The sequence below is a fragment of the Lepisosteus oculatus genome, chromosome 7 (assembly GCF_040954835.1).
Source record: "Lepisosteus oculatus isolate fLepOcu1 chromosome 7, fLepOcu1.hap2, whole genome shotgun sequence".
In the NCBI taxonomy this organism is placed as follows: domain Eukaryota; kingdom Metazoa; phylum Chordata; class Actinopteri; order Semionotiformes; family Lepisosteidae; genus Lepisosteus; species Lepisosteus oculatus.
Window position 1 is genome coordinate 22625119 of NC_090702.1, and position 22534 is coordinate 22647652.

General features: G+C 39.5%; 1 protein-coding gene across 1 annotated transcript; it reads right to left on the reverse strand.

Moving 5' to 3' along the window:
* Positions 1 to 383: 383 nt before the first annotated feature.
* On the reverse strand, positions 384 to 21846 carry rab21 (RAB21, member RAS oncogene family). The gene is made up of 7 exons (XM_006633522.3): positions 21473 to 21846; positions 6616 to 6675; positions 5928 to 6035; positions 5710 to 5773; positions 3714 to 3768; positions 2930 to 3018; positions 384 to 1300 (listed from the first exon to the last, which is right to left on the reverse strand). The coding sequence occupies exons 1-7, from the start codon at positions 21614 to 21616 to the stop codon at positions 1155 to 1157; spliced, it is 666 nt and encodes a 221-aa protein (XP_006633585.1). The 5' UTR covers positions 21617 to 21846; the 3' UTR covers positions 384 to 1154.
* Between the last annotated feature and the right edge of the window lie 688 nt (positions 21847 to 22534).

The window sequence follows — 22534 nt, forward strand, 5'->3', positions numbered from 1 at the left end:
ACGAATCAAAGGACGGAAGTAGCACCTACTGAAAGTAGAAGTAGACTAATTTAAAACCACGGACACTTGGCACTTTTAGGAACAGAGTGTTGTGGGAGTATACAATGGTATGTTGCTGAAACTAATACCCTGGCTTCTTTCAAAAAGTGGTTGAACGAGATCCTTAGATCACTAAGTACTCGTAACTGTAACCTAGCAAGCTAGGTAAGCCAAATGGCCTCCGCTCATTTGTAACCATACGCATGGTATTAATGAGTAAACCAAACTGCTTCACAGAAGTAGACACAACTACTAATTTCCATGTGCAACTGGTATGAATCTGAATGGAAGTACGCCAATATAGAAATACTGAAAAAATAATGAAAATGCTTTTCACACCTATGCATTGTAAATTATTATAATTGTTCCATTACAAAACATGTATGGTACTAGCAGTTAAAAAAATTACAATTCAAAAAAAGTGTGCTTTCACCGACAATTGTTATTTTCATTTTACAATCATTAACATGACTAATGTACACTTTTCTACACCTGCGTATTCTTCCCAAAGCTTGTAAAAGCAGATAAAATATTTAATAAGTATTGTACAATGTATTTTTTTTTATATATACCAACTCAGCAAACAAGGTGAAATACAGTATAACAAAGCATTGATAGTGATGGGCCAGTGCAAAAACCTGCAAAAATAGTATGTGGATTATCTGATAAATGTAAATGAAAAAAGCTGATACTTTAGAACTGCCACAATTTACCACAAGAACACAAAGGGCTGGAACGGGTATAGATCTCCAAAGAACACATAAGTTATTAAATAATAAAGATCTGATTTAAAAGTAAAACAAATTCAGCTTTTACAGAATTTAATTCTACATGCGCCATTATCCATGTCAAGAATAAAAATGATGAAGGTGAGGGGGGTCTGGGGCAATAGGGGGAGGCCACTGGTAATTGCTCGTTAATCAACTGAAGCAGAGTAAAATGCCAATTTCCAGTCAGTTCATTCCACTACTTTTATAAGTCTCTTCAGTGTTATAAATGTGATTACGTGAAAATACTGTTAATTGTATTACTCCAGGGGGGCGAATGAACGTGCGACTAGGAATATGGCAGTCTTCAGGTAAATGAGGTGGTAGAAAGGGCCACAGTCCCGAAAATCAGCCAGAAGAGCAGCACCCCCCCCCAGCTGCAGCTGCGTTTGGGGGTTCATCGTCCACAATCTGTACCCCCCGCCGCCCCGTTCCTGACTGGCTGGAGCCATTCCCCTTCGCCCGCTCATCTGCCTGCGCAGTTTCAATCATTCCTGTTGACGGAAAGATACAGAGAAAAATAAAAACTTTTTCCTTCACGTCACACTTAATCCAAGCAATCACAGCAATACCAAGCTGGAAATGCATGCAGCTGTACGGATGTGTCATTCATAACTTTATGCTGCTTGTCATTTACTTATCCACCCTTTATAAAATAAACGGAGCATTAAATGTAGACATTATTTTCTTTTTTTCCTGATGTCCGTCTTTAAATTTTCAGGAATTTTTTTTCTCCAGAAATTATAACGGTGTCCGCCAGTAATTAACAGTGGAAGAACACCCTTCAGCACATGGATTGAAGCAGCACATAAAGTATTCTACTGTGCTTTGGGTACTCTGTTCCAGTCCTGGACAAGACAAACTTCTAAATCAGTGAATAAAGCTGCCATCATCATCCATGTTCACCGCAAGGGTGTTAGATTAGCACTGCTCACACACTTTGTGAGGTGTTATGTTATTGTGAGTGCGTTAAGCACACTATCTCCCTGCAAAGACAGGTGCTAAAAGAAGCACCAACAAGACAGTTTAAAATAAATCACTCTTCGACGCCAATCAATCCATTGAAAATTGGGATACCTGCCAGTGCGGTAGGCCAGTAACTGGCACACACTAGAAATAAGAATGAAACAATCACACATGCTGCAAACGTTTTGGTAGGATCACACCTTACTTGCTGACAAGCCCAAACTGTTCTCAATCTTGTCATCATGCCATTCCTTTCTGAATCACAAACACCAGAATGAAACAACTACATTGCCTAAGTAGTTTGCACCCTTACAAGCATACATCAAGCACATATGCTCAAATGTTATTCATAGCATATAGACATTAGCATATTCCGCAGGCACACTTGTCTGTAAGGTTACAGATCTGTATCCAATATTTATAATCTTCAACATGCTGATAATATCACTGCATAATGGATTTTTTATTTTATTTTGAAACAGCAGTTCAAGAAAACACTTAAGGTGGTGTGTCATCAAAGCCGGTCTCAACATGTTCTTGCTAATCTGTATGCAATGTCAAAACCTTGGGTTTAAAAATGGGTTACATTCTTTAAGCTTTATAAAAGGTGGGACTTTACAGATATTCAATACAATTCATGTTGTACAAACTGAATCAACAATTTTCTAAGATGGAGACTTAGATGCAGTGTTATGTTCATTGGATTTTGACCTCCTACCTAGTACATCCAGATGGAAAAGGCAATCAAAATGATATTGGCAAAAAGTTACTAGCTGAAAGTCTTAACTTTACAACCGTTCCAGCTATTATTACACATTATTTTTAGCTTTATGTTTATTATATAAATATTAGACGGGCATGTTTAGACAGATATTATACAGTCATAGACGGGTTATTTAATACTTTTGTAACTGGTATGTATTACGATACGATACAATGCACCCTTCTCATCATGCCTGGTATAGCCACAGGTATCAAAGTCTTCTGCCCCATTATATTATTAAAGAGTTCAGAACAAAGCAGGCTGTAGTACATTTTAGTACTTTTAGTACATTTAGATTGAAAGTCATTGGTCTAATTAGTATTTACATATGTGTAAGAAATTTTAGATGGTCCTTTCAAATACAAAAACAAGTCAGAAACAGGTATTTGCTTACTTTTACAAAGGTCAAGAAATAATTCTTCAATTCCTTTGTTTAGTTTCGCTGACGTATGATAGTGTTTTGCCCCAACTGACTCCGCATACCTGCAAGTAAAAGAGAAAAGTTCAGCAACTCACACATTTGAATAAGAAACCACATTATTATAAAATACTGTATTCATAATATTGTACTCTGTGAGCAGTGAAATTCAACCTACAGCAGTATGGAAAATGTAAGGATTGGCACTTTGCTGATCTCATGCACTGTAGGGCCAGACCACTTACAGTGAGATTATAGTTCAGTTATACGCTATCTAGCTATTATATTTTGATGCCGCATGGCCAGATAGTTAAAAAAGGATATAGTTTTGAAATGTCCTGGAACACTGTGTTGAACTGAAAAGTGCCAAGAATTAGTTGATCGTTTCCACAAAGTGACCATCTGTTATAAAGTAAACAATCTCAAATGCTTACACAATTTTCACATCCAGTGTAATGTTACAAGGGTGAAGAATGTGCATTTCTATGAAACCATACATTTTCATTATTTCTATTTTTTTAAAATTAATGTTTTGAATTTATCCTGAGAGCAGCATGACCGACCACTTTTTACAAGACAGAAAACAAAAAGAAAAATTAGAAAATCAGCAAGAGCAGAAAGAAACTGAAGATCCAAAACAAAATATATTTTTTTACATTTGCAACATGTAAAAAATGTACTATTCCTTTAAAAATGAAATGTTGTGTCTTTATAACTGCTTCGATTAAACTGCACAATCCACAATTAAATTCAAACTTACCCTTCTGCGTCTTGAACCGATACATGTCTTTCTTTTTCAAGGTCTATTTTGTTACCTATAATCAAACAAGCAAAAAGCAATGTATCACAAATTTTGTAGATGAGTGTAAATGGATTGCAGTTTCCCAATTAAACCTTGAATTATTGCTGTTTTTTTAAACATTCAGATTTAGAAATTGCATTCCAATGCAATGTGAAATGCATGAATGTGAAATTCTCACATTCCAATTGTGAGAACCAAACGTCTGAACTAGCAACTATTTCTCAGTTAGAAGCACCACTGTAACCACTCTACAAACCAGGCAGTGCTGACTCTACTTGAACACAAAACACTGTTGAATAAGCACAATAACCTTGGCCACAGTTTCCAGACTGTTAATCTGTCATACGAGTATTAGAGGATCTATTTCCTATTTGAGGATGAAGACACTGCCAGTAGCAACAGCTCTCCCTCAGGTGAGTGACAAGGAACAGAGATCAAAACAATTAAGAATCCAACATCGCACTTTACCCAGCACAACTATAGCACCAGCAAGATCGATAGGAATTCACAGCCAGTGTCAGCAAGGGGCACAAACCGAATTTGCACTGACCATCTCAGCCCACAAGGCATACAAAATTTTTAGCAGCAGAACCATTTTCTAGCCTTTCCTATCCATTTTGAATGAAAAGGTTGACAAGAGAGAAGGATTTAATACAGGAAATGCATTGCTTTTGACCGCTGCCATAGCAGTATAATCAAGGCTCAAGGGAAAACCACTGAATGACATTCACTTCAAAGACTATTTTAACAGTATTGTAGAGAAGTTTCCACCATGTACATCGGTGACAAATGTCTTGCGTACATTATTGAAATAAAGACAAAAGCAAGCCAAAATTACTTAAATGAGTTCTGCTAACAGTGCAAAAGAGGTCTTATTACAATATCATACTGATCTTAAAACTGAACTTAAACCATACACAGCTGTCACACAACCATTAACATTTGAGGTTCCAATAAACATCACCTTTGGCCTGAGGTCACCTATACATATTCGCAGAAAGTGCTTGTTTGAACCACATATGGATCCTTCTTAAAACAAACTGCCTGGCATTTCACACATACTGTACCTCAAAAAAGCCTAACAGTATTCAGAATCTGAAAATAATGGGCACACCTTAACACAAATTATGAATACTTGGAACACACAACAGCGCCAAGGATGACTCTCAGAACTTTGAACATGCTTCTTTGAGGTTCATGGTTGCATGTGAAAAGAGGCCATTAGGCCTAACTCGTTTGGTTTCCAATCAAAAACGAAATATCTGAGGAACTCATCCAACTCGTTCTTGAGGAATTCCAAAATTTCTTAAACATGGCTCCCTGAACCCTTTGTGTGAAGAATCACCTCCTATTCCAAGGTTTAAAAGCACAGCAATAAGTCAAAAACAGCACAATAAGGTAACATCAACCCCATAAAAAATAATTCATCTACTTCACGCATTCAATAAGTTCAAAAAAATTCCAAGCCCAAGATTCAAACTAAAAAAAAAATGTATTCAGCCAAATCGGACACATTCACTGTCCGACACATTAAGGCATAAAAAAGAAACTGCACAGTACTTTCACAAAAGTAAAATCCCTCTTGAAGCTATAATGTATGAAGTCTTTTTAAAAAAAACTCATGAACAGAAACCTTCACCTTACCACTGGAGCAGTTATTTTGGGATGTTGAATCAACATGTCATTGTTTATTATATCAACATTTCTCATAGACAGGTCATGCAGCGATACTTTTGTAACTCTGGTATGTATTGTGATACCACACAATGTACCCTTCTCGTCATGCCTGGGACAATAGCCACATGGGCAGGTACTTTGAAGACTCTGAAGACGTATTACCACTACAGGGTCCAGAACAAAGCAGGCTGCAGTGCATTTTGTGATGGAATGTACAATATGCTCTTTAATTAACATTACAGCCTGATTAAAAAAGACTCTTACTGTGTAAACTTACCTACTATACATAAACAGATTTCATTCCCCAACATTTTTCTTAATTCCTTTACCCAGTTCTTCACCTAAAAGACAAAAAAAAAGTTTTGTAGCGCCACATTTTTCCCCATTCGGCTACCTTTCAAATATTTCCACTCCAGCCCTTATTTTTATTGCATTCACTTTTTCCCTACAAAAATTGAACTATCAATATAGAAACAAAAAAATGGTCATACCTACCTTTTGAAAAGAATCCTCATCTGTGATATCATACACTAAAATAGCTCCATTGGAGTCTCTGTAATAAATTGGACCCAAGGCATGGAACCTTTCTTGGCCTGCAGTGTCCTGTATTCAAGAAAGAAAGAAAGATGATAACTCCAACACCTAGAGTCACCCCATTAAATCCCACAGTAAAAAAAGGTCTGAGTGAGCACATCACATCAGTAAACAGCCACAGCTAAATATAAAAAGTGATACCCTACGACAAATTCTATATTCTGAACAGACAAAAAAGGTTCTACTGTACTGAAAAACAAGGAGTGCCTATTTTCTGAAAAGACTTGGATGCTCTATATTATCCATTACTAAAATGTTTAGTGACATTTACTTGGCTCTTTGCTGAATAGAAATGCTATCTGTATGTAAACTGTGACTCAGGAGGCCTAACCTGATCTTTAAATAAAAATAAAAGCACAATACAGTATTTGGCAACCAAACACAGCAAAGGCTTCATGTATAACCTGCTCAATATTTTATTTCAGGAGCAGAAAGGTTTGCAAGATAGAAAACAGTTGTCAAGTGCTGTTTAGGAGGACCAGAGCTGAAAATTCTCAAGATGGCAGGCTTGTCTTATTTTGCTAGGTAGTGACATTTTCAGGAAAAATTCAGAGGTTAAAAAAAAGACTGTGTAAAAAAAAAAACTTACCCATATTGCAAGGTTAACTCTTTTCCCTCCAATGTTTAATTTCTTTGTTAAGAAGGATGCCTAAAAGAGGAAATAATACTTCAGACAACGCACTGCATACTAAGAACATTTTAAAGGCACTATTACAACATGTAACTTAATTTATAATAGCTACATTGTACAGGGAGAAAACATAGTTCTGCAATGTGAATTTTAAGTGCTGGAAAAAGAAAGTCTGAAACTTCTGCTTAACCAAGGAAACCCTTATATTTTAAATACCTCAATGCATTGCTTACCAGGACAGGCTCCGGCTTCCCCAAGATGGATAAAAATAGTGTCATTTTGTTCAAAAAGAGTAAGCTCACCGCTCCCTCAGAAAGCATAAAATACTATGATCCCTGGTTATGCTAATGTGTCTCTTTCTTGGTCTGTTGTTTCTATTTTAGATTGCGTACAATATGGCCAGACTTTCTAAATGTAACTTCTGTGCAAAATTTAAGAAGCAAGTTGCAGGTTGCCAAAAAATAATCAAAAGGTGAAGAAAATGTTATCGGTATTCAAAACACACTCTTATTTTTTTAAATACACATGCCAAAACCAACTCAAATGAGAAAGAATAATGCCATCCATCCATTTTGAAACCAGGGGGGAAACGGGGTCTATCTTGGCAAGCAATTGGCACAGGGTGGGATACCCCCTGGATGGGACGCCAGGGGAGACACAGACGCAAACACACACACACTGAGCCGAGCTGTTTCAGAAGCCAGTTCTCCTACTGGTATGTCTTTGGACTGTGAGAGGAAACTAAAAACCCAAACGAACAGGGGGAGTCCATACAAACTGACACAGATGGCACCTCAGGTCTGAAACTGAACCCAGGACTGCAGTGCTGTGATGCTCACCTTTCCAGTACCTTCCAACACAGTCAGAGCAAGAAGTCCTCCATGTGAGGCACGTTTTAACTACTACTGCACTTCCATCACTTCTTTTCTTATTATGCTACCTATGACCAAAAACAATTTCATATAAAACTTAATCGATGTATTTTTTTCCCATGCAGTGCTTTTTGGTGCCTCTATTTATTACCGCATAGAAGGAAGGCATGCTTCAGCAGACACAATGGGGTAACAGTCACAGATTGAATGCCAGTATTAGGTTAAGAGGCAAGTACCGTCTTCTCTCACAGAAGATAACTGGTATTGAAGTTGTAAAGAAAGGAATAAAACCAGAACTGAAACTGCATAGTAGAACTACTGTATGAATGGTGCCTAAAACAGCTAATCAACAGTTACTTCAGACTACTTTTTTTTGTTGTTTTCAAGTAAGCAACTCCTATTTATGTACACTGTTAAGAGCTGAACCAATAAACTCAGAAAAGGAAATGGAGATCAAATTATAAGGAACAGATAGAGAAAACAGTATGATTTGCTTAAAAAATGATGCCTTCTTATAAACATTTCAATTTCGTGAAATGTTGCATCCTTTTCGGATATCTCCAGTTTTAATGGCTGGGTTTTTAATTGATTATATTTACATATTATGCATACCTAAGTGGTATAACAGTTTATTTATGAAATGTCTTTTTTGGCAGGTTTTCGTGTTGATAGGTTTGAAGCCTACTGGACATTAACAGAAGAAAAAGGCACAAATGTATGCTCTTGCTCTCACAGAATTGCAAAAACAGAAAAAAGTTGTTTTTTTTCCATTGAGTTACAGATTGAACTCTCAAAACTCAGATAGCCATTCCTCAGCATACAAAGTCAGCAACTTACATGCTGATACAAAACATGCTCATTCAGGTAACCCCAAAAAAGAGCATGTAAGTATTTTAAAATGATTTAAAATGCTCTTTTATAAGACTTTCTTGCACATTCTATAGCACAAAGTTACCATATGAAGAGGAAGTTTAAGCGTCTTAATTCAAGTCTTGTTTCAAAGTTACACAAAAAAATGCGAGACAAAGAAAAACCCACAAAAATGGTATAAAGTAGATATTAAGATATCTACAGCATATGCTACTTGCATTACCAACTGGATCCATTTAATTGCTAAAAGCATATCCTATCATGAGACTAGCACATGCTTAATCACATGTGCATGGAAAGATTCTAGAATTACAGTCTGACCACGCTGGCTGTAATTGCAACCAGAATCTAGGGGGTCAAAGTTCGGAGATTATCATCAACAAATTAAGCCATCTGAAATCCAATACTTGGAAAACATGAAAACACTGGGATGTGAAAAGCAATAACTTAGAAGAGCATAACCAAGGGTCCAAACAAAGACAGGCAGATATGTACAGCAGACAAAAACATCTGGCTCAGGTGGCGATCAGTGCACATGCAGAATAATGTTATACCACTAACAATGCACTCCCTTAATGATGAAGTCAACTACTCCTTGAGTTTCTTAACAGAGGTTAAAGTTTTAATAAATTTGGAATTACCAATTGTGTTACTATTTAATGCGATCCTACAGGGAACATGTATATTCCTTCCTGTGACAAGCTCATTTGCTAGGAGCATTCTTCATCTGACAAGAACATAAGCACCTCAGAACGGCGTTTCTCAATGTCGCTGCTATCTCACAAGCACACAAGTCCCAGAGGTTGCTGCTGTGACAAAGGACCAAGGACATTTGGACTAAAGGGCCAAATCTACATTCCAAGAAAGTGGTTAACCCAGTGTTGACACTTTTGAAATGTTACGCTTGCAAGTACTTGTGGGTACAAGTTTGATTTGCAGGAGAAGGTGAGTAAATTGCCACTATACTCTTATGAGAAACCTCCCAAAACAACATAGGATTGCAACTCACACAAGGATTCAGTCAGTAAAGATGCTTTGAGTTCCTATTGCACTGTAATGATAAAAGTATGCAAAACAATTCATCCTCAAAGTATCTCCTGTGTTTGTAACCCCAGAAACTTCCAGTAACTACCACTGCTGCTAGGCACCTTGAACCAAATATATCATTTTTTTAAAGTATATCTATAAAACACAGAACAGCCTGCACCCTCTTTCATGTTAAGATAGGATTTCTCATCTAATACATTACCTTGCAATTCCAAAGAAACGGGACATTTCTTTTTCACCCATCTCATTATTAGTGTAGTCTGGGAAGAAAACACCAACAGACACACCTCTTTCCCAGCAGTGGGAAATTAATAAGCCTTCTTTTTTTTCCCACATTCGCATAACACACTCTCTCAGACAGTAAAGTGTAAGGTTGTCCGCATAATACTGCTGGAACAAGAAACCGATGGTGGAGTCTTCCATTTCTACAAGGACACGTTCACACCGACCTTGCTCTGACAAAGAACGGCGACGTCCGATTGCTTACTGACCTCTAAATAGGAAAAACAGCAAAATGCTTATTAGCTTACACTAATAAATCATATCAAAGCTCTAATGGTTAAAAGAAGCACACCCAGAAAAGAACAACAGACCTTTTTAAGATTATTAGGTACGTTGTTTGGGGTCATTTCTCTAATCAGAGGTTCGAATGAAAACTTCATGGCTTCAGACTCCCACCTCATGCACTGCAAGTGGAGTAAATCATAAAGGTTCACATTTCCTCCAGGTGCACATCCGCAGCTCCACGCCTTCCAAGTTTTTTAAAAAAAATACATAAGTACTGAAGAGAAGTTCAAGCAGTATGCAGTTGTCGGAAGTCGTGATAATGATCAAGGATGCTCGGGCCGTGATCATGCAATGATGGATCCACCCACTACCGCAGCGCCTAGACTCTTCACACCCCAACAGAACACCTCTTCAGCAGGGCAGGGCAGTTAAATCCTCTCTGCTGGGTACCTGCTGTCCAGAGAAATTCACACAGCAGAATATGGCGCCTCCGTGACAGCGCCGAGATCTAAGTCTATCTTAATGGAACCTAAGAATAGCAGAAAGCAAGCAGTCTTGGACAGATACCTGCTGCACTAATGGCTTGCCCACCTGCTGGAGATATTTCTGTACAAATCAATAAAGAAGTGCTTAGCAAACACAATAAATCATCATGGGGAAACAAGGAGGTCAATGGCGCTCCATTACCACTTTGAACATTTTACTGCAGCTTCTATCGGCACTTGACTCATACTGCAACACATTTAAACACCACAGAGGAAGGTGGAGGATACATACTGCAGTGGCCCCAAACTCTGGACAACAAAACCCATGACCGATGCAAAACTACAAGGAGAGATGATGGGTATTCAGGAGCTTGGACTTATCTCACTCTTCATGAATCACGAACTGTAAACCCAGTTTCCACAAAACTCAGAGGACTTTTACCACTGTCATTTTTTCCTTTGAATTAAGAATCAAACATTTTAGCATTAGATTACTTAAGTATTGCTGTAGAATTTAAAACTAATCACAAAAAAAAATATCTCCACACCTAATTTTGAACTTAGATCTGCATTATTTTTAGAACATCAGGGATGCGTGGGTAAAGGTTTTTACTCCGGTTCTGAAATGTACCTATAGACTGGAAATTAAACCTGAGTCGATCACACAACAGTAACAAGGCCAGGAAAGAAAGCCGCAGGGATTGTGCGTGGCCTGGATGAGGAAACTGGAGTTGTAGTATAAAAACACAGGTTGCCCTAAATATACTGTCCTACCACATAGGCAAACTCCATTACATAACATTACCCACCAATTTGTTTAAATTACCACTTTTCTCCTGAAATGTTTTCTAAGCCAGACGTTCACACAGACAGAAACATTAGGCTTGTATACTCTGAAGCTGGCGAGTATTAAAGAAACTAAATGAGCTAAAACAAGAAATTCTTATCAAATGAGCTGTTCTTTGTTTTTAGCACAACTGTACTGCATCAAACAAGAATCAGAAGACAACTAAAAGCTGTGATGAATTAAACTAGAATTTAGCAATCTAAGTATTTCAGTACATGTTTTTCCCTGCTTATTTTTCCACTAGCTTTTAGTGAAATCTGTATGAAAAACAATCTTCATTTTCTTTTTCTGGGAATCTTACCATGTTGCTTCACTGCACTCGCAGCTTCTGCCCCGGTATTTAAACAGATCATTGATTTAACAGATCCATCAGGCTGCCTTAATATATATGACGACACTTGCATATCAAAACATCAAAACCAGTGGACGTGAACGCTCAAGAGTGCAATGTTTGAATGTAGGACTGTGGAGTGAGGTTTTTGTTTGCAAAACTTTTCTGAAACTGAATGCAGTACTCCAATGACATTACATAAGTGAAACTGGAATAATATTTCTCTATTGTTGTAGGAAGGTCAGTGTTACTCTGATGACAAACTACAGGGACAGGCTTGTACTCGGCACCTGTGAGATGAGTAGCGCAACCTGCTTACCCAAACTCGTGTGTCAGTCCTGACTTCTGGCTTCCTTTTCAGTTTTTCTTCTTTCACAGTTATTCCAATTTAACCTCTTCACAGTCTAACAGCAGACCTACTCAAGTCAAGAATCACTTTGATCCCAGTCCTTGTCTACTCCTCCATGGGAAGAGCTCTTCTGAATGGTGCCCAGTTGTGAATCACTCTCACTCTGTGCGAGACATCGCATATTCAGGCTATTCTGCTGCCCAGCTCTTCTTCTCTCACAGGACTAACGTTTCCCTATGCGACAGTCCGTTTTCTCACGAGGTAATTCATCTGCCACTACCTGCGTCTCACGATCTCAGCTCTCACTCTTTGGAAAGCCTGTCCTAACACACTCCAGGATGACATAGAAGATCTCTCTATCACTTTTTAAGAGGGCGGAGTGTCTTCGGGGAAGAATTCCACTTTTCACTTTGGGGTTCCTATATTCAGAATATTGCCGTCTCTCTTGGTTTTCTCTGTCATAGTGTGGAAAGCCGTACCAGTCTCTCCACAGAGCTCCGATCTAACCGAACAAAAGCAATGCTTCTTGCCACCCGGCCTTGGTCTCTCTCATGCTGCTTCAGAAACTCGGCTGATGCTCTCATGGGCTGCTAGTCCTTCCTGACCACATGAAGGAAGGCTCTAGGAAAACCAAACACAAAGCTTTCTTCTCTTACACCCCACTGATACCGATAGCCAGAGGCAGTCTGGATCTCCCACTCCAACAGCTTCACTCACTGACACTCTGACTGAACCCTCTCATCTATCACCACTGGTTCCATTTAGCCAAGAACATGTATCTGTAAATGAACTGGACTCTCACAAACTGGGATTCTGAAAAGCTAGAGCATAAACAGTTATTTCTCAGCAATTGAGTCTAATTACAGACTGCAGTAATGTAGAAGGTAAAAACTATGTAGTAGGAGCACTTTTATTGGATAACTTTAAAGTTATTTGCCATTTCTTCAGAAGATAATCTGCAGTAATCCTAGATTTACAAAGAAAACATACTAAATAAAACCTTGCTGTAACAGATCTGGAAACTGTTATGATGTAAAACAAGATAAATTTCTTAAAAATAATTTTGCATTCCCATGACTTTTCGCAACACAATAAAAAAACACAAAGTACTGCAGACTGTTTATATCCCCATACCAATACGCCATTATCATGTGAGCTAGTTTACATAACTAGGCAACACCCCAAGCAAAGTCACTGCTCTTCTGCTATCCGAGAACAAAATCAGTTTGGGGCTATAGCAGCAGCTAAACTCGGGAATTCAGTGACAACCAATAAAACCTATACAGTAATGCCTTGCTTATATCACACCCAATCATCACATTCGTGCATTTCTATGTCACTACTGTGAAAGTTTTATATTTTGACAGACAAAGCAATGAATCTTGGCCTTCCTTTCAGTGTGCTTTCAAGACCTCACTCATGGTGAGGAAGGGAGAGGTGATCATTCTGAAAGGCTTGCCAAGCTAAAATCCAAAAGCAAGAAAAATGCTTTGGACGCAACTTATTGGAAGTGGAAGTAAAACCAATCAATCATACTATATTTCCCTTAACATTGTTGAGGGACGCTAAAAAAATTCATAAGAGTAGAATTCTTTAAATCATTAGGACGTCACTTATGCTGGTGAGGAACACTGCACCCTGGAGCTCATCCTGAAAGAGCAGGGTGTCAAGAAGAAAATGGCCTAGAGAATTTGACACTACGATCCAGAGGATGCAGAAGGAAAGTAAGAATAAGGGCATATAATGCACTGAATGCATTAGGTGGGGGCGGAATCTTGCATCTCTCTCTTAGCTCTATATAGAAGAGAACAGGAGGTGCTTTACACAAATGGTTGAGAGAGTCTTGAACAAATCAAGGACTTCATTCAAGGTTTATAATCGGTAACTGATCTGAGGATCAAATCTATTTTTAAGATGGAAAAGATCCTCAAATCAATTAGCTATAAAAAAACAAATCAACAACATGTGACTAGATGAGTCAAATGGCCTTGCCTTGTACTCCCTAGTCCACTGCAGGGCAAGTACGGCCTTTTGATGTAGAAAAGAAAATCACTTTAAAATCAAGATAAGGCCATCCTACTATCAAACTGTGTTTAATTTCAATACATTTAGCATCAAACACAATAATAGAATGAACATGTGAAAGAACTATATTGAGATAAAGGGAAAGCGGTTAAATCAAATGATCATCCACAACGAGTCACTTAAATTTCTTCCTTTGAATTAATTTCTTCTGTTTACGAGGTGTGCAGCCAGCAGACTGACTGACTGACGCACCATGGGACAGCTTAGAGAGGAACATTAGATAAAAACACAAGAAAGGCTGCAGATGAGAGAAGACCATGCAGCCCATCTTGTTTCATTTCTCTGTTGGTGTGATTATTCAACGCATTTGCAGCTCGCACAACCACTTTCTTAACTATGTCTTTCTCCATGGAAAGCAACTGCAAAACATCAGTGTACAATTAAGCCACTGCTCCGTGTACAGACTCAGGTATCATGTGTAGAACAGTAAAAAAGCTTTCAAGACCAACTAGATAACTTGTGTAACACAAAACATATTAAGATGATCTATATCTTTAGTGCATTCACTTTTAATGCATTATTATGCTTGTCAAAATTTCATGTGGGTTGAAGAATTAAGTTGAAGCAATGTGCACTTCCTGATCTAAACAATAGGATTCCTGTTATATTTTTAGGTATTCTTGGAATAGAGTGCTTTGTATGTTTTCAGAAAAATGTATGATGCAGTCAATGTGTCATAATCCATATAAAGGCAACTGACCCAGTTGTAGCCTAACTCTGTTATTGGTTTACCTATTTTAAATAAAACACATTTCTTTATTATATATGCTGATGGAAAAAAGAAACGCATCACCACCTCCTCCTCCACACTCTGCGTGGAACAGGCTGAAGAGTGACTCATCTGTGAAGAGGACCCTGATGCCACTGCTGATGAATCCATCACAGCCTCTGTCTGGCCCAAGCCAGTCAGGTATGACGTCTAGGAGGTGTGAGCAGAGGGCCTCTGACAGGTCACCTTGCTCTAAGGCCAGCAGCATGGAGCCTCACTGTCCTGTCACTGATGCGGGCTTTGGGTCTGCCGGCAGTTTCAGCAGCAGTGCGGGTGGCAGATCTGACCAGTCTGATGTGTCGGTCCTGCTCTGCTGTGGTCACTTGAGGGCGACCGGATCTTGGACGGTCATCTGTCCTGCCAGTCTGATGAAACCTTCTCTGCTGTCAGGACACAGTGGAGCGGCTTACTCCATAGTGTCTGGCAACGTTGGCACATGACATGCCTGCCTGCAGCATGCCAGTGTCCCTCTCTCTTGCTTCTGGTGACATTCGAGGCATTATGGAATGCACAGAAACTGACTAAGTGTGGCCTTTTTCTTGCAATGACCTAAGCTTTGAATTAAGGCCTTTTTAAAGGTGATTTGATCAGGCATTTTTGCACCTGGACCTCATTGGGCAAAAGTGAACTAGCTTTTATGTGATTGGCAAGTTGCAATGCCTCACTGCACAAGCTGTATTGCTGGTCAGGGGGCTTAAAACAAACTGACTACTATTTGTGAAAGTACATAAGCTATAACTATAGTATGCTCATTCCATTGCATTTCTTTCCCCCCCACCCCCATCAGTATATTGCGTTGTACAGAGTTTTTCTATGGCTTCTAAAAAAGTGCAGCTATGTTTCCTTACAATCTTGGGTTACTGCAAAGATGCACACAGCTATTTCGAAAAACTGCGACAAACACGCCAAAAGCTACGTTGGCCAGAATATAACCAATCATCTATGCTTATTAGAAGAATGCTTTTGTAAGCATCTTTAGTAAACATTTAAACATGAAACAAATCCTTTTTTATTAGAGTGGCTTCTTTCAGCTTTACTTGTATGAGCATACACCACTTCCCCTCTTCGCCGGTCACCATCCTGAAAAAAGCTAGTGGTCAGGAGATGGCTAGCCATGCTGTCAGTGAGGAGTTTGCAGCCTTGCCCTACTTTTATACTGGTTTTTCCTGATGGACCATGCATTGCAACATACAATGTACATACAACAAAGAGCCCTCAAATGGTAGGAAGGCCGACCAAATTCAGTTAGTTTGCACAACTTTTTTCCAGATCTCTCCCAAGCAAAACTGAATCTTGATTTTATCACCATGCTTAAAGAAGGCTAGAGGTGAAAATCGTGCTGATTTAGTAAAAAGTAAATGAGAGGTACTGGTAACTGACCAGATTTTCAACGCTGACTTATTACACAGACGGCAAAAACATATGTTGTTCTTAAAGTTTCTGCTTAGGGAGACTTGTTCAATGGTATCGGACACCCTGAAATATTTGTTCTGGTGGAATCCGAATTTTAACAAGTGATAAAGAAGTCAAAATTTGTCACTTTCAGCCAGGAGTTGTAGGGGTTCAAAAAATTCACTGATGTAACTTTTTTTTTTGGTACAGATTTTAGTTCACAGTCACAGTCTCACAAAAGAATTATACTTAACAAGGAATCATTCATTTAAATTCTCAAAACACATCCCAGTTTGAACTTACTCAGAATTCCCCTAAAGCAATGAATGAAACAGGAACACTGTGATAAAACAGAAGCTTAGCATATTGCTCATAAATAGAGTTCAAATATCCATCCATTTTCCAACTGCTTCATCCAATTCAGGTTAGTGGGGAAGCTGGAGCCTATTCCAGCCAGCAACCTTGTTTGTACACAATGCAGGGTACACCCTAGATGGAACGCCAGTCCATCTCACGCCAGGCCCGATTTTCTCAGAGGCTAATGATGTTTAAAAAGTTCATTTTTGGACTGTGGGATGAAACCACAGCATTCAGAGGAAACCCACGTGAACATGCGGAGAGCATAAAAACTCCACAGATAGCAACCCAGATACCAAATTGAGCCCAGGGCTCCAGAGCTGTGAGGGAGCAATTCTAAATACAGCGAGTTCATGTATCATTCTCCAATTTTTATTAAAAAAGCTCATGTTCAATGCAAATATACGCTATATATCTCCGCACGCAAACATTCAAGCCATTAAAAACTGTCTATACAAAAAGGTACTCTTATAAGAAAATCGATATCAAATTCTGTTGACTATGTAAGTCTGAGAATTCTGGAACAGCCCCAGCTTTCCTTTCTCCTTTCATAGTCTGGGCCCACAGCAGCAACCATAGAGGATCCCAGCTGCATTATTCAGGAGTGGGTCTGTAGGCCCTCTGTAGAAGACGCTAAAGGCCCTACACAAAGACTTCATGCACCACACTGAAACAAATCCTTTCATTCTGGCAGTTGATTCCAAAGCAGGTGGTTGGTGATGCAATCATACTGAAGTAATAACTGTCAACTGGACTGAAATGCATCACTGGCAACGCCTAGTCCGATTGACAAAAAACTCAAGTTCCCAAATTCTAATGTAGCACTGATGTGATGTGTAGCACTGTGCCACATTCACAGAACTGATGAAATAACCAGCCACAAAGTCTGAAACCTAGAGAAGGAGCCTTTCGCCACTTCCTCTATTAAAAGTTATGTTGTCAGGCCTATTACTAAATTTACATAGTACTTCATGCAGGTCTACACTGTCTTTATGCTACTGTAGGTAAGACCATTTTAAAGAAGACTATTAAAAGTATTCTTCATTTTTAACAAAATTAACATTGTTATGCACATGCACAGATATTGGGTCAATAAAGTATCCACAATCAGAAGATTTACAACAGGAAATTCTCCACTCAAACAGTTTATCAACAAATGTATCAATGGCCATTGTCAAAATGACATATTTACAGATTTTACATAATACTACTAACTTACAATACTACTAATTTAGATGCTGCCCACGCTGAGAAGCCTCCCACCCAACTCAACTGAATTATGTTAGTTAAAATAATTAAAGTTTCTTCGGTCATACTGCATGAAACCATTTTTGTTTCCATAACACACAATTAAATATTTTACATCCTAGAAATCAACTCTAGAGACCAGTAAACAGACCGCAAAAAATGACATTATTAAATTAAAAACTAAAAAAGTCTACCCATCATGGAAATTAAAAGTAATTCCAATGAGTCTGAAACAGAGTAAGCTACAACATACTTATGTCTACCGACAAGGCCAAATGACAAACCAAGGCAATCACTCAGGAAATGTGAACACCTACATGCAGGAAGAGGAGACTGTCAGTGCACTTATTCCAAAAGACAGAACCATGGTTTCTACAAGTAAAAAAGGATCTTACAATACTACTTATTCCAGATCCAACCAGAAACACAAAGGTTCACGCAGAGCTTTCCATAAACTCATTCAATATTTCTGAATACTAAAACTAGCTTTAGAACTAGCAAGCATGAATGTGAAGTTCTTATTCTAGTAAACCTCACTCAAAGAAAAAGAGGCTTCCCCATTAAGTTCTGCTCCATATCCACTTTACACAACTGTTGTTGTCTATATGCTATATAAGGAACAAGTAATAGGTTTATTCCATGCTGAAAAAAAAGAAGAAAGAACAAAACGTTTCGGCCGTGGAGCCTTCTTCAGGTGTGAGAGAGACAGGGCAGTAGGCAAAGGTAAAGTAGCAGGAGAACAAAGGTTGGGAGGGAGGAGGAGTGAGAGGCGGGAGCAGGGGACAGAAAGAGAGGCCAATCAAGAGGTGCGAAGTCAGAATGGGTGCAAAGAGGTGTGAAATGAAACTTCCAATGAATGGAGAAAATTTAAAAGAACAGTAGTCTGTCGTTAAGGGAAGGGAGAATGTGTGATCCTAGCTGCAGAATAATTTTAGTTTCGGTGGTCTTTCTGATGTATAACACTATATGTTATACATCACAACACTATATGTTATATATATGCTAAGGAATGATGGGGAGGGAAAAAAAACTTTCATTTTTAGTAAACGAAAACCCTGATGAAGAGGCTTAACATTAAGGTGCATTTTAGATGACAAAACAACAACAAGCAGATTGTGTTTGCATTCCAAAAGGGCAACAGGGCACCTGAAACCTGTCACCACAAGGTAAAACAAGGAGGCTGTAATAATAATGATAATAATCATAATAACACCACCACTGTGCAGCCCCACCTGGATGATGTGACAGCAGGCATAGTGCGCCAGAACGCTCACCACACATCAGCTATCAGTGGGGAGGAGAGCAGAGTAATGTAGCCAATTCATAGATGGGGATTATTAGGAGGCCATGATTGGTAAGGGTCAATGGGAACTTTGGCCAGGACGCCGGGGTCACACCCCTACTGTTTTCGAGCATCACCCTGGGATTTTTTAATGACCACAGAGAGTCAGGACCTCGGTTTTACGTCTCATCCGAAGGACGGCACCTGTTTACAGTATAGTGTCCCCGTCACTATACTGGGGCATTAGGACCAACATGGACTGTAGGGTGAGCGCCCCCTGCTGGCCCCACTAAGGCTGTAAGGCTGACTGAACAGTGAAAGAGGGCAGTGAGCCACAGTAGGGGAGCGGCAGTGAAATCACTCACAAGAAGGAGACTCAGTTGCAAAAGGCTACCAAGCCGATTCTTTAGCTGCGAGAGGGGTTCACCAAAAGAAAAGGCGCACTGGCAAAGTGCTCTGCTCTGCTTCCCTTTGTACGTCCCATCTAGAAATTACCAATAGAACAATCCAGGGCTCCAACTTATCACACTCATGTGCTTCCTTACAATTAAAAAAAAACAGTTGGCCCTTAAGCAGTTCATCTGGAAAAAGATTCCACTTGGGGTCGAGGAAGTGCCCGACAAGCTGGAGTTACTGGTCTGAATTCAGAAAGCGTCACTGTGTCACGGCTCAGCTCCCCCGAGCCGGCCACTCCTTCTCAATCACAGCCATGCACTTGTGCGAGGACAAGCTGGGAAAGGAACGCTCAGGCGCCAGAGATCGCCATCTTCCGTAGTTCTTACGCCACATCACGGCACTGTCGATATCAGCTGTCGGCCCTTCACTCAATGCTGTTACTTCACACAGCATACAAGAGCAGGGGGCCTGATTAACGCCTGGCTTCAGGGTACCCTCAGCCTGCCAAATTGTAGCAGCTCCCGGGACTAATCTGCGACATGCTCCACTCTTCCCATCGGAGGACATGTTTCCCCCCCCGCACAACAACGTGCACAGTAGATGAACTGCTGGAGCTGCTTGGCTAAAACTGATGTCCCTTCTTAACTATCCAAGTCCCTCTTTATTTAACAGAAGGCCCAGGTACAAATAAGAGGAGGCTCTCTAGGGTGGTCGGCACTTCTATCCAAACGTTCCACACAGGAGATTCATGAAAACGGACCTGCAGTTGACCTAGTAGTGGTAAAAGCAGGTCTCCATCGATAACCGTTGACGGACAGAAGAGAATGTCGATCATGACGTTTTCTATACTGAAGATTCTGCTCACAGGAAGTTAAATGTATAAAATTCAGGAAGATCTTTAAAACTCCTGTTGAAATAACTTCAATTTCAATAAAGAGTAAAATACAGAACAGCTGACTTACTCACTTCTTTAAATAAAAAACACTCTCAGAATATACACAAAAATACCCCCATCTTTAGTGAATGTGCCAATAATGTAATATCCTAGATTAGTGTTCTTATTGTCTACAGTACTGTTTCTTCCTAAATCTGTACAGAGTCCATAGTGCTTTACATCTGGCAAGAGATCTGTAGAGAGCACAGGGTGGATGCATCATGGCCTACAGGAAGAGATGTGCTCCCTCACTAATTCACCAACACTCAGATTAACAGGCGTAGTTTTGCTCAAGCTTCAGACTCCCAAGGAAAACTAGTGTAGCTTTACCAGAATTAGTTCTCAATAGGCAGATGTATTAGAGGCAGGAAATCAAAACAAGTTCATTTTTCTGAAAAGAAGGAGTGCCAATATCAATAGAAGGCAAGAATAATCGAAAAAAAATATTTAAATTAGGAACACTTGTACACCAGCCAATTAACTCGTAATGATGTCGTTAGGGCGAATCTGAACTGCATAATGGGTAATACTTGGCCTATATCCTGTACTATCTGATTTTAACTGGATCTTCCGATTTAATTGGGTGATCGGCGATGTAACCATTCGTTCACCTTCCTACAGTTCGTCCCAGGCCTTGTTTATAGCGTTTAGTGTTGCTACCAAAGCACAAGTTATGGTGTAAGTAGTAGGGTTAAGCAGTTGGGCCTTAAACACTTCTTGCCTAAAGCACAACTCTAGGCGTTCTTAAAATGCCAACACCTATTTCTATACAAAATACACGTGACTACGATACTAACACTTACTATTCAGTTTTGTACGTACGTATAAAATACATACACCCACCTATTTAACGCAGACACCTACACACACCCATTAGCGACGTATCTCTGTAACTGTGCACTTCACCTCCGTCTGAGGCGATGTCCGCCGACCCCAGGTGTCATTAGGCCAGCTTGCCTAGGGCTTCTAGGGGGGTTTTAATTTAAATAAACAACACACTTAACCCCTCCTTGCCCAGTAGTGAATAAAAAGCCATTTACGAACCTGCAGCGTCGTAATGTGTTTGTCGTTGAATTTGTTCTCGCAGTACCGCAGAACTAACGACGTCTTCCCCACACAGCCTTCTCCCAGCAAGACCACCTTGAAAGAGTAGGTTTTATTACCGACTCCAGCTCCACCAGCCGCCATCGTGAAATTCTTCCTTAATCAGGAATAAAAGTAACTCAGCACAACCCCAGCCTGCGCGTCACATCAGACATTTAAGTGGCAAAAAGAACAGCTGCGGACAGAAACCCACGGGGGATGAAATCCCGGTGAATAACAAGGGGGCTTATGTCAATAACAGCGCCTCAGTATCTGACAATCAGGCGCTCGCTCTCTCTCTTTCACCCTGTCTAATGGCGTCTCCTTCCTCTACGTCATGCTCCGGGGATCATATGATGAACTGGGCAGAGGCTGTCGAAAGTGCTAGTTAAAACAGGAGCTGACGGTGCTTTGAATCACGTAGTTGAACGGTGCAAGATTTGCAATATCTACAGGACGCCGATATAATGAGTAAGAATGAAGCATCTAAAGAGGAAAAGGAGTCCTAGATGTTCGTCCTTTTGCATAAATAATGCAAAATAACGAGTCTGCTGTGTTACTTTGATATGAATCACGGTTTATACGTTTAAAGCCCGTAAATATTGCAACAAATCTATAATATACTATAAGTAATAAAATACACTGCATATAACTAATATGAAACAACTATAGTTAGCAGTACTCACAAATTGTATTTAGGTAGTTACTATTCTTTTAGAGACAGCAATTACAAAGCAACATCGAGGATCGTTCCATGAGGATCCTTTGAACAGAAAGACAGCTACTTTCACAAAGAAATTCTGTTACCAAACTCCAAAATTCAGTAACAGTAAAACATTTTAGCGAGGAGACTGAATTTTTACAACAGTGGCAAAAAATAAATTGAGACACATGCACAGAGAAAAATAATTATTAAATAGTCAACGGTTTGAACCGGGACAGATCCAGACCTGAAAGAAACTGTGATTATTAGCACAAAACTACCCGAACAATAACCAACATATAAACTTATCCGTCCGTAGA

Bases quoted from the DNA above. Each gene is read 5' to 3' on its own strand.
- rab21 (XM_006633522.3), bottom strand. From the start codon at position 21,616: ATGGCGGCTGGTGGAGCTGGAGTCGGTAATAAAACCTACTCTTTCAAG. The intron at 6,036-6,615 runs GTAAGTTTTTTT...TCTTGAATACAG, and splicing joins GAGTTAACCTTGCAATATGG to GACACTGCAGGCCAAGAAAG. The intron at 1,301-2,929 runs GTAAGCAAATAC...TTCCGTCAACAG, and splicing joins ATTTCTTGACCTTTGTAAAA to GAATGATTGAAACTGCGCAG.